This window comes from Canis aureus, chromosome 35 (assembly GCF_053574225.1).
Source record: "Canis aureus isolate CA01 chromosome 35, VMU_Caureus_v.1.0, whole genome shotgun sequence".
Classification (NCBI taxonomy): domain Eukaryota; kingdom Metazoa; phylum Chordata; class Mammalia; order Carnivora; family Canidae; genus Canis; species Canis aureus.
In genome coordinates this window covers 2,571,279-2,583,398 of record NC_135645.1, presented here as the reverse complement: position 1 = coordinate 2,583,398, position 12,120 = coordinate 2,571,279, and the positions used below count along the sequence as shown (strand labels likewise).

The 12,120-nt window shown below is 37.0% G+C and overlaps 1 protein-coding gene across 12 annotated transcripts in view; it reads right to left on the bottom strand.

The window, feature by feature from the left end:
* The window catches only part of LRCH3 (leucine rich repeats and calponin homology domain containing 3), a 123,539-nt gene that overhangs the window by 18,072 nt on the left and 93,347 nt on the right, over window positions 1-12,120 (bottom strand). For 7 of the 12 annotated variants that reach the window (XR_013372625.1, XM_077884633.1, XM_077884626.1 and 4 more), the window contains 5 exons: window positions 9,780-9,851; window positions 5,961-6,009; window positions 5,369-5,476; window positions 3,574-3,692; window positions 2,843-2,980 (listed from right to left, as the gene is read on the bottom strand). Coding sequence is in view for 11 of the 12 variants with exons in the window: in XM_077884633.1 (XP_077740759.1) it covers window positions 2,843-2,980; window positions 3,574-3,692; window positions 5,369-5,476; window positions 5,961-6,009; window positions 9,780-9,851 (486 nt within the window). In the remaining variant the exon portion in view is untranslated. The remainder of the gene's footprint in view (window positions 1-2,842; window positions 2,981-3,573; window positions 3,693-5,368; window positions 5,477-5,960; window positions 6,010-9,779; window positions 9,852-12,120) is intronic. The other 5 variants (XM_077884630.1, XM_077884625.1, XM_077884629.1 and 2 more) reach the window with 1 other exon arrangement.

Here is a 12,120-nt window from a genome sequence, read left to right as displayed (position 1 = left end):
TTTTCCTTTTTTCAACAATTAGTAAAACAATATTTTTATCTCTTAACTAAGTTGACAGAAACTGGGAAAAATGCATACTATGAATAAACCCTTCCCTTACTGGTGTTGCCGAATAGCACGTCAATTTCAATTCTCTTAATCACCACCTTTAGGACCCAGACCAAGCCTATCTAGTCTGGGAGCAAAGCGGACTTTGGTAGGGCTACTATTCCTCTCTGCCTTTCCTATGCAAAACTGAAGGCCTGTTTTCAGAGGTCACTAAATCAAAAGTGGCTACTTATTTTCCTTAGAAGCAAATGCAACACTATTTGTGGATGTGCCAGAGGGGATAGGACCACATCATCACTCTTGGGACTTTGGAACAAAGGAGCTTTTATAATTAGAAGAATACAAGGTCCTAGGGAGGGATAAATGATTTGTATCTGGAGAGGTAGCAAGTTGAATATCCAAAAGTAGCCATCTATAGGCCTAGATACAACTGCAATTTCAGTAAAGAATTTGTAACAGGAAGTGCCTGCTAAATAATAACAAATGACCGGAAAATCAGATGAGGTCAAACCTTTTGAAAGGTTAGACAATGTTTTAAGCATGTTACAAACGAACAGCATCCTTGGGAACCTTGATTATATTCTGGTTGTGTGTGTGTGTGCTGGGCTGGGGGAGAGGAGGAAGCATAGCTAAAAAATATTATAACAATTGGCAAAATTTGAAAACAAAAACAAAAACAACTAGGGAAATTTGAATACAGCTCTGGATGCGTTGGTGCTTCACCCAGTAACACTTACTCCAGCCTGTGAATCCATCCTTACCTGCTACCTGCACTCCTGCTGGCTGCTAGTGGCTTGCTACATTCCCTCTTCTTTCAGCCTGATCCCACAGAACACCTCACTCCCACCTCAATGCAGGAGGGCTCAGCCCCCATGTCAGTCAGTCATTGGCCATAGGTTACAGACAAGAGCAAGGCTGCCTAGGGCAATGCTCTGAAATATTTAGGGGATAAAGTTTTATATTATCTGCAACTTTTAAGTAATGCAATTGAAACACAACACACACACACAGCAAGACTACAAAATGAAATAAATGTCAGATCTAGGTAGATGCTTTCAAAGTGTTTTTTGTATTATTATTTTAACTTTTCTGAGGGTTTGAAATTTTTATAATGAAAATTTGAAGGGGAAAAAAGGAGAGTGTATCAACCCCAAACTTGCTCCTTCTTTTGTAGGTTACCATCCTGATACTGACTTCTAGATCTGACCAGCAGTGTAAAGAAAACCTGCCAGGCATCCTGAATGCATATTCTCCCTCATTTTACATCCAAGGTTGGTCACTAGATCATGCCAATTCCACTTCCAAATAGATTCTCATTCTAAACTGCAATTATAATCACATTTTCCTCCTCAGATTCCTTCACTGTTTTTTCATTGTCTACACTATGATAAACTTCTAACTCCCTGACATGGTACGCAATGCCCTTATCACATGGCCTTTGGGTTACCTTTTTTTTTTTTTTTTTTTTTGGGTTACTTCTTTAGCTACATCTCCCACCATTTACAATCACACTTTGTGCATCATCTGTTCTAAACAACTTAAGAATTCTTTAAATATGCCACAATTATCCCTATCTTTTGCATCTACGCATATTATGCCCAGGATGCCTTTCCCATTTTTCTGTTATGCTGGCAAATTTCTTAAAAAAAAAAAAAAAAACACTTCTGAGTCATTTAATTAATTAATTAATTTTTAAAAAAATTATTTATTTATGATAGTCACACAGAGAGAGAGGCAGAGACATAGGCAGAGGGAGAAGCAGGCTCCATGTACCGGAGGCCCGACGTGGGATTCGACCCCGGGTCTCCAGGATCGCGCCCTGGGCCAAAGGCAGGCGCCAAACCGCTGCGCCACCCAGGGATCCCTCATTTAATTTATTTAAGAATTATTCATTTATTTTATTATCTATCTATCTATCTATCTATCTATCTATCTATCTATCTATCATCTATTTATGAGAGAAACACACACACACACACAGAGGCAGAAACATAGGCAGAGGGAGAAGCAGGCTCCATGCAGGGAGCCCCATGTGGGACTCGATCCCGGGTCTCCAGGATCACAATCTGAGCCAAAGGCAGACGCTCAACTGCTTTCTCTCTGGGTTTTTTTTTTTTTTTTTTTTAAAGTAATCTCTATTTTGATGAAATATCAATAGTTCATTTTTGCTTTTATTTCCCTTGCCTCTGGAGACATGTCTATGTCTAGTAAGATGTTTTTATGGCTAAGGTCAAAGAGGTTGCTGCCTGTGTTCTCTAGGATTTTGATGGATTTCCGTCTCACATTTAGATCTTTCATATATTTTGAGTTTATTTTTATGTATGGTGTATGAAAGTCATCCAGTTTCATTCTGCATGTTGCTGTCCAATTTTCTCAACACCACTATGCTCAACATGGGGCTTGAACTCACAACCCTGAGATCAAGAGTTGCATGCTCTATTGACTGAGCTAGTGAAGTGACCCTATGCTGGCAAATTCCTACTCATACTTTAAGAATTAGTCCAAATTTTACCTTTTCTGGGCAAGCTTGCCTGAACTCTCCAGGCAGAATTAAGTGGTCCCTTTTTTGTACTCCTACAACCTCTTATATTTCTCTCTTATAACAACGGTTATTAATCATTGTTTACATGCCTATTTTTTCTCTAGTAGAAGTGAGACCTGGGATGATAAGGACTAGACTATATTTGTATCCCAAGTATTCTGCAGAATGCCTGTCATTGTACATAATAAATGTCTGATGAATAGCCAACGCTTTTTTTTTTTTTTTTTTTTTTTTTTAGCATAATATACTTACCACAGCTGGTGAGGGGACATGGATGCTTGGGACAGATCGAGGCCGCACGTGATTGGCCAAATGGCAAAGAACAACACCATCAGTTAGAGCTGCTCCAAGATCACAAGGCAGTGATACTTTCAGCCGGTACTCAATATGCTAAAAAAACAGGAAAATGTGTAACATGTTAACTGAGGGTAGCCGACACACAGGACATAATGTGAGTTATAATAAAATATATTTAATTAGGAATCAAGATAAAAAGCAAATAACTTAAGTACCACAATCCCTATTTTATCCTAAGTCAGTAACTTAAGGAGATCTAGTACATACATATGGCAGCCAGGCCACAGTATATGCAAAATACATAAAAAATTTATTTACATTCCTCTATTTTCTGATTAAAAACAGAACTAGATTCTCTCTTCATTCCAAAATAAACACTACATGTGATGTGTTACATGTATATCTTTTTGTGTACATACTTATGTTATTATTACTCTTACAAGATTTCCTTACATAAGACAGAAAAAATTTTTTAAATGAGTAAGGCCAGGGACTGAGCTTTATAGAATAACCCATCTCATTTTCCTAGTAAAAGCTGAAAAGAATGTTCAGCAAAATCCCTTTTAGGCTTATCATACAATGGGCACTTGTTGACTCTCTTAAAAATTTTAAGTCATATAAACAAGTGATTGCAGGGTTATGGGTTAGTAATAACACTGCAAAAGTGTAATTCAAAATGTACACACTTTCCGTAGTTGATCTATTAATTCTAGCTCTTCTTCTCTCTGTCTTGAATTCGGTCTTGTTAGGGGATCTGCAGAATCAGTGGTAAGTGCAGAGGATGAAAGAAGGGGTGAAGCATGACCTAAAAAAATATGAATATGTAAGACAGAAAGGCAATTGCTAATGCTGGAACCTGATCACAGGTTCCTCACAAGTATAGCACTTCCCACTTCTGGACTGACTCTTAAAAAACAATTTTTATTATGAAAAGTTTCATATATATGGAATAATAGGGAAAATCATATTAGAAACTACCAAATGTCTATTACCCATTTAATTCAACTAGTTTTGATTAAAAATGTTTTTATTGAAAAATAACACACACACAGAGAAAATTATGCAAAACAGCTCAATGAATTATCACAAACCAGATACGATCAGGTCAATAAAATGCAACATCACCAACACCCAGAAGTCCCTCTCATGCTCCCTACCCGCCAGTACCTATCGGTCGCTTTTTTTTTTTAAGATTTTATTTATTTATTCATGACAGGCACAGAGAAAGAGAGAGGCAGAGACACAGGCAGAGGGAGAAGCAGGCTCCCTGCAGGAAGCCTGATGTGGGACTCGATCCCAGGTCTCCAGGATCATGCCCGGGGCTGAAGGCGGCGCTAAACTGCTGGGCCACCGGGGCTACCCTCTGTCGCTTCTAATAACACAGGTTCTACATCCTTCCTGACCTGTAGTGCCTTAGAATAGTCCTGTCTAGTTTTGAACTTTCTATAAATGAAGCTATACTGTATGTACTCAAGTATGTTTCTGTGTTTGGCTTTTTCTGATTGACACTGTTCTAAGATTTATCCATACTGTTGTATATATTTGTTCACTTTTACTTTACACAGTATCCCATTATACAAATACGCCACAATTATTTATCCACTGTATCACTAATGGACACTTTGGGGCTATTATGAATAATGTTGCTATAAATATTTTCATACATATTTTGGTATACATGCTTACACATTTCAGAAGGCAAAATTGCTGGTCATAGGATATACAAATGTTCAACATTATTAGATAATATAAACAGTTTTCCAAATTAATTTACAATACCACATGCAGTGCATCTCTGAGTTACACTAAAAGTAGTTACTTTTGACCTGAAATGTTTGTTCCTACTTCCAGGTAACTTTTTTGGAGGCCAAGCAGATGTATGTCATATTAACTAAAAAACATTAGACTCAGTTGATGTTTTTAAAAAAGAATTACTTGGGCGCCTGGTGGCTCAGTCAGTTAAGATCTGACTTTGGCTCAGGTCATGATCTCAGGATCCTGGGATCGAGCCCCACATCAGGCTCCCAGCTCAGCAGGGAGCCTGCTTCCCCCCTCTCCCCCCTGCTCATGCTCTCTCTCTCAAGTAAATACATAAAATCTTAAAAAAAAAAAAAATTACTGATTCATTTCTTTAAGAATAAAGAATAAGAATAAAACAGCTTTTATCAACAGAAAAATCTAAAAAAAAAAAAAAAGAGTTCATTACAGAGAGGAAGAACATGCCCTAAAGCCCCAAAAGAGTATTTTGTTTATTGTTTATCTATAACCTCCTACAGGTGGTACTAAGAAACGAGTTAAATGAGTTAAATTCAAACAAGATTCTCCCTTTTTAATGTCAGTAAGATCACAGACAAATGCAGAGTTTAAAGCTTTTGCCAAGTGATGTCTCAGGGTAGAAATTTAAAAGCATTTAACAGTTAATGTCACTGTATAAAGTAGCACCCACCCCGTGGGCCCTGCTTTTTAGTCACTGTGACCTACCTTTATTTGCTTCTGCCCTGACAGCTGCTCGGAAAAGGAAGCTTTCAGGGCGCTGGGCCTGGTTTCTCTGAATAGCAGCAGGAAAAGAATATGCAGGGGAATGATGAACTATATCAGCATGGAAAAGCAAAATAAGATTAAAGGAGATGGAAAAAAAATGTAACAACAGACACACGTTACAAAGTTCAATAAATGGTATAAAGATCAAATTAAACATGGTAATAAGATGATAATTTTGTTTATTAATACAAAATCTGGTACAGAAAAGTGACCTTGAAATCAGGAAGGCTGCATGTATTTTTAACTGTCATGTTATTTTTGGTATATCAATAAAGGCAGAATGAATGTTACTATATTGAACAGACTCTTGTGAACCTACAGCCCTGCTAGCTTATGCTCATAGTTCGTATCAAATGGCTGAATAAACAACCAGTTGAATTAAAAAATGGAAAATGTACAGGAAGTTCTCAATTTGGGGTCTGGTTTTTCCTCTCAGAAAAGGAAGCCACAGCTAGCTAAGAGGTAATTTATCAAGAAAGTCCTGGTAAAGAATTATTTTTGATGTGGTTAATGGTACTTTTGTGTCTATTACCTGTTTCTGTTGTAGGTGAACTTGTTATGGCATTAGATCTGTCATCATTCTATGGAGAGACAGAGATATATCAATACTTATTATTCAAGAAGAGGTACTTTCAACATTTATAACTACCCGGGATAAAAGAAAAAAAAAATCATGCAACTCTCCTTTAAAATTAAGTCTAGAAATGAGAATTCGGTGTAAGGGTTAATTTTGTACATTTTTTTAAGGCCAAACTTTTCATTTACTTCTATATGATACAAGATTTATGTAATGCATTCTCAAAAGACAGTCCTATTATATAACAGGTCTTTCCTAAGACTATGAAAAATGATAATCCTAGGGCAGAAAATTTTTTTGTGAAATGTATAGGGGAGACTAATTTCATTTCCTGGTAGTTTCTGAAGTATTTTTCTCCCCCTAGAGTAAAATTTAATGTATTAAGAAAAAGTGATGAGGTTTCTTCATTTTAGTTAGGAAATAAGATGTTTGATAGGTCAACAATACTGAAGACTTGACAGGAGAGTAGAATCAAGAAAAGCTAGAGTAACAGTCTTTTAGGCCTTGACATCTAGACTTAATAAATTAAACATAACTTGATGATATAACTTAAGACATCTTTTTTTTTTTTTTTTTTAAATTAACAGAATGATTTTAAAACACACAGGTACATACATCTGCTCCCATGCTCCTTTTCTCCCTTTTGGTTTTATTATTTTCAGAAATCTTTTATCTCTAGTTGGGGTTTAGGCAGATGAAATTAATGAAGACTGAATTTTAACTGCTAACATTCATTCATACATACATACATACATACATACACAGAAACCATGCTGTTGATAAGATTCTTGGACTGATCCTGGAAGATAATTTTGTGGTAACAATTCCTTGGTTTGATACTCTTATGCTGAAAATGAAAACTGACTTAAACAGTAGGCTGAGCTGTTTTTGTTTGTTTTTTTTAAGATTTTATTTACTCATAGAGACACAGAAAGAGACAGGCAGAGGGAGAAGCAGGCTCCATGCAGGGAGCCTGACATGGGACTCAATCCCAGGTCTCCAGGATCACAACCCGGGCTGCAAGCGGAGCTAAACCGCTGTGCCACCAGGGCTGCCCTAGGCTGAGCTGTTGAGTGAAGCAATGTATAACCTCTTTAGTAGTGAAAAAAAGATCCGTTCATCAAGTTTATAAATGCGAATAAACTAAGTTTAGGATATTGAAAAGAAACCAACATTTAAATAACAAACTTAAAATAAGAGCAACAAGACCTAATAAAAAGAACAAACAAGCAAATGAAGTAAAATCTGGATATCTTCACAAGGAAACAAGAGTATCCTAATTATCAAGGATTAGGAGATAGGAAAGAGAAAGCTAGTTAGCTGAACAGAGACCTGGTCAAGGACCAATGGTACAAACAGGAAAACATAAAGAGTAAACATGAAAAATATTTTTTATAAAGACCAAAGAGAAGTTAGACTAGAAATTTAATATTCAGAAATCAATAAAGTGAATAGGCAACTCTATTAGATGGGAAGGAAGAGCTGGAACAAATCCCACCGAATAGCAGCAAATGTTCTCCACCTCTACGAACACCAGAAGATAATACACAGTTGGGTATAATGAAAAACAAAGAGAGAATAGAGGCGACTTGTAGAATGATGATTTTTAAAATGTACTTTTATTGAAACTGGAAATCTAAGTTACTTGCATTCTAGGAAATGAAGATAATTAGTTCAAATCACTTGGAGGCCATGGACTGTATTTGAGAACTCTTGGAGGACTGGAGCAAAATACAGAAATTGACAGGAACTCCACTTTTACTTGCCTGCTGTAATGTACCTGGGATATCAAAAAATAATCTTTTCAAACTAATCATTTACACTGCAGCAGGTCTTGACAGAAAGATAGACTTACCATACAATGGTTCGCACATTCAGATTTGATCTTTTTTTTCTTTTTTTATTCCTTTTTAAGATTTACTTACTTACTTACTTACTTATTTATTGAGAGAGAGAGAAGGAGCAGAGGGAGAGGGAGAAGCAGACTCCATGCTGAACATAGAGCCCGACAAGGGGTCTGCTCTCATGACCCTGAGATCATGAGCCTAAATCAAGAGTCGGATTGAGCCACCCAGGCACCCCTGGATTTGGCCTTTTTCAACTATGATTGTGGGAAAGAATAAATCCTAATGCCCTAAGATACCCACCGATGTAATGAATTAGCTTCTCTCCTATACATCTCCTATACTCGTTATACACCTTCCTTGAGAGAATTTTCAAGGAAGAATTTTCAACCCCAATTTTCTGTTTTGTCATTCAAATAAGGATCCTAGCTGAAAAAGGCTAGCAAAGGGTTAACATAGAAGAGAATTATTATAAAGTTTTTTCAGAAGTCATCCAGGTATGTGTAGCATCTTCAATAACAACTAGAGAGAAGGTTTATCAGGTTTACATATGTTAAAAGTTGGGGTCAGCATTTAGAAGGACATGATAAAAGAATTTGAAAGTATTCTAGTAAATCAGAGAAGTAAATGTTCAAAAAGCAAAATTAAGTATTTAGAAAAACAAAAGATACAAGATGTGGGAATTAATAATCATTGAGGAGTATGAAGGAAACATCTGAGAATTACAGTGGATACCGAGCAAAATGAGAAAAGCCAATCTAATGCTCAGAGTATGACGTGAAAAACCCAATTTCATGCTCAGCACCAGATGGGCTCTAATGAAGGATGTGCTTCTGGTTGGGGACTGTAGAGCCAAAAGAAGGCAGAAAACTTGAGAAAGCTCAAAAGGATTAACAGACTAAGAAAAGCATATAAAATGGCCAGAATTTATATAGTGAGAAGACAAAGGCAACATTGTAATAGTTTTTCAAATATAAAAATTCTTACAGAAAGACTGTTAAATAACTAGAAAATCTCTACAGCAGAAAGAAAAGAAGAAATAAGTGTACACCACAGGGGGATAGATCTAAGTAAGATGAGGGGAGAACCTTTTAACAGTGAAGATTACTAATAATTTCTTATATATCTTATAATAGCGAGTATGGAATTACCATTCCTAGAGGCCTTCAAAATATAAAATACCACAAGGTCTTTTTTTTTTTTTTGTATATATTTTTTTATTGGAGTTTGATTTGCCAACATGTAACACCCAGTGCTCATCACGTAAAGTGCCCCCCTCAGTGCCTGTCACCCAGTCACTCCTCCCACCCACCTCCCCTTTCACTACCCCTCACAAGGTCTTTATTTAGGCTTGCAGGCCATATTCCAACTCTACTAGTAAGCCTGAAAGCAGCCACAGACCATAAATGAACAAATGGGGGTGGCTGTGCCAATAAAACTATTTACAAAAACAGGTGGCCTAGCGGCCATAGCTTATTGACCTCTATTGTTTTTTTTTTTTTTTTTTTTTTATTTTATTTTTTTTTTTATTGACCTCTATTGTAAGAAGGTTTTGCAGTGACACTTTTGAGGACTGGGACTGAAATTATTTTGCATGCACATTAGACAACAGAGTTAATTTATCAGCCAAAGTAAAATGACTCATGACAAAAAAAAAATAACCTTTGATAGGAAAATTAGAATGACATTTTAAACAATCTCTATATAAAGAATTTGAACACGGGCTGTGTGTTTCTGGCATGGTAAATCTTTCAAAAATTTCAAGCAAAATTAATGTTAAACTCACAAACATTTTTTAAAAAAATAAGCTTACAGATATTTCATGCACTCCTAGATTTTACATTGTCCCTGGACTGATCTATTAGAAAATTTAAGACTTCCCATGCACAACCCTTCCCCCAAAGTTCCTAATGCAGTAAACAAGAGATACCTTAATAGGCATGAAGGCAGAAGAATGAGGCAGGGTACCAGCGCAGCCCACTTGATTCAACCCTGACAGCGACTACATTTTAAAAGAGAAAGAGAAGAAACAGATGGCAGCATTTATGTTAGCAAAATGTCAGGCAGGCAGGGCAGATCGGGTCAATGAAATTAGAAAAGGAAAGGTCATGGACAAACTTAAAAGGTTTACTAAAATACCGATAGGGCACAAAGAATACTTGGGGGAAAAAAAACCCATAACTTATAAAACAGTTTTCCCACCTGTATAGTTTAAACTATTTTAATAGTTCACAGCACATTAATCAGGAAATGAAAGGGCTTTTAGCTGTCGGATTGGAGGAGGCCAAGTCGCAACTCTTTTTGGTGGTCTTAAATCTGGGTTCATCTGACGCCAGCTGCCTCCACCATGCCACCTAAGTTCGACCCCAAGGACATTAAAGTCGTATAGCTGAGGTGCACTGCTGGGGAAGTCAGTGCCATGTCTGCCCTGGCCCCCAAGAGCAGCCCTCTGGGTCTGCCTCCAAAAAAGGTTGGTGATGAATATGCCAAAGAAACCAGTGACTGGAAGGGTCTGAGGATTACAGAGCAACTGACCAACTGATTTTTCAGGACAGATGGGCTCAGATGGGTACCTTCTGCCTCTGCCCTGATTCTCAGAGCCCTCAAGGAACTACCAGGAGACAGAAATAAGCAGAACAATATAAAGCAGAGTGGATACCACTTTTGGTGAGATTGTCAACACTGCCTGACTGATGTGGCACTGATCTTTAGCTACAGAACTCTCCGGAACCATTAAAGAGATCCTGGGGACTGCCCAGGCTCTGAGCTGCACAGTGTTGATCGCTGTCACCCTCATGACATCGTAGATGACATCAACAGTGGTGAAATACCCAGCTAGTTAAGGACTACAAAGGAAAATATTTTCATAAATTATCACGTGACACCCAAAAAAACCCTAAGCAGGCATTTATTATTATTATTATTATTATTATTATTATTATTTTTTGCAGGCATTTATTAAAGGTGATTTTATGCAGAACTAAAACTGAGAACATCAAAATTTTTGAGCATAATCACTTTAGAAACTGAACTAGTAGTAAGTCCTATGCTCTTCCTATGATGGGGAAACAAATCCAGCCAAAGAGTTCATTTTAACTGAGCAGAAATGGCATAAGTAAGAACAGTATTTTTTCAATAGTAAGTCAAATTAGACTTATTATAATTCAATGTAACACCTCTGAGATGAGAAAACAGACATGAGGCTTCTTTGTCTTGCCTTAAGGATGAACCACCATTTCATTTCTGCCTCTGTGTCCAAATGACCTATAAGAGGGTGAATGGGATTTTCCTTTTCTTTGAATCCTTTATCTTTCCACCAACCTACATACAAGTAGAAATATTTGCTATACCTATTAGGTAAATTAGAGGTATATAATTAAGAAGACAGTCTTATTAGTCGAATGTATTGTACAGAATTTTGATTACAGATACAACTGATCAAAACGTGGGAAACCCGGGTGGCTCACTAGTTGAGCATCTGCCTTTGGCCCAGGGCGTGATCCCAGAGTTCCAGGATCGAGTCCTGCATTGGGCTCCCCTCAGGGAGCCTGCTTCTCCCTCTACCTGTCTCTGCCTCTCGCTGTCTCTCAAGAATAAATAAATAAAATCTTAAAAAAAAATTGCTCATAATGTGACAATTACTTAATTTGGTAAAGAGCAGAAAGCAGAGAAGACAGGACTTTTACGAAGGGCACTGGATAAGACTGTATGTATGAAAACAACAAAATGCCAAAGGCTTAAATATATTAAAGCTTTTAGAAGTTAAATAACATTGAGAAATGTAAACTAGCATCACAACTATGTGAATCATAGAGTAAATGAACTTAAACTTAATATGTGGGTATTCAGACAAAGGTGTGTAGATGAGCAATAAAATAGATTATTATTTTATTATATATTATTTAAAGAGTTGATAGCAATGTTTCTTTTTATGGGGGGTGGGGTGGGAAACCTAATCTAATTTAAGGCAGAAAAAAGTGAAAAAGGAAATGTACCAAAGAATAAGACTGTGACAACAGTCATACACTGTGTATGCTTCACCTCTTCAGTTTTCCTGGGCCTCTTTACAATCAAATGTTCTGGAATTACTGTCAATCTCAAAAGTAACAAGGCTGAAAACCACTACATTGTCAAGGGAGGAAAAAAGGAGTGGAAGGAAGAGGAAGTGAAATGAGCCTAGATACTCTAGTTTCTAGAGATGAGACACAGATGCAATGGGATATAGAAGAAAGCAACAGACACCTGAAGGGCAGCCCTACGAGAATGTTAAT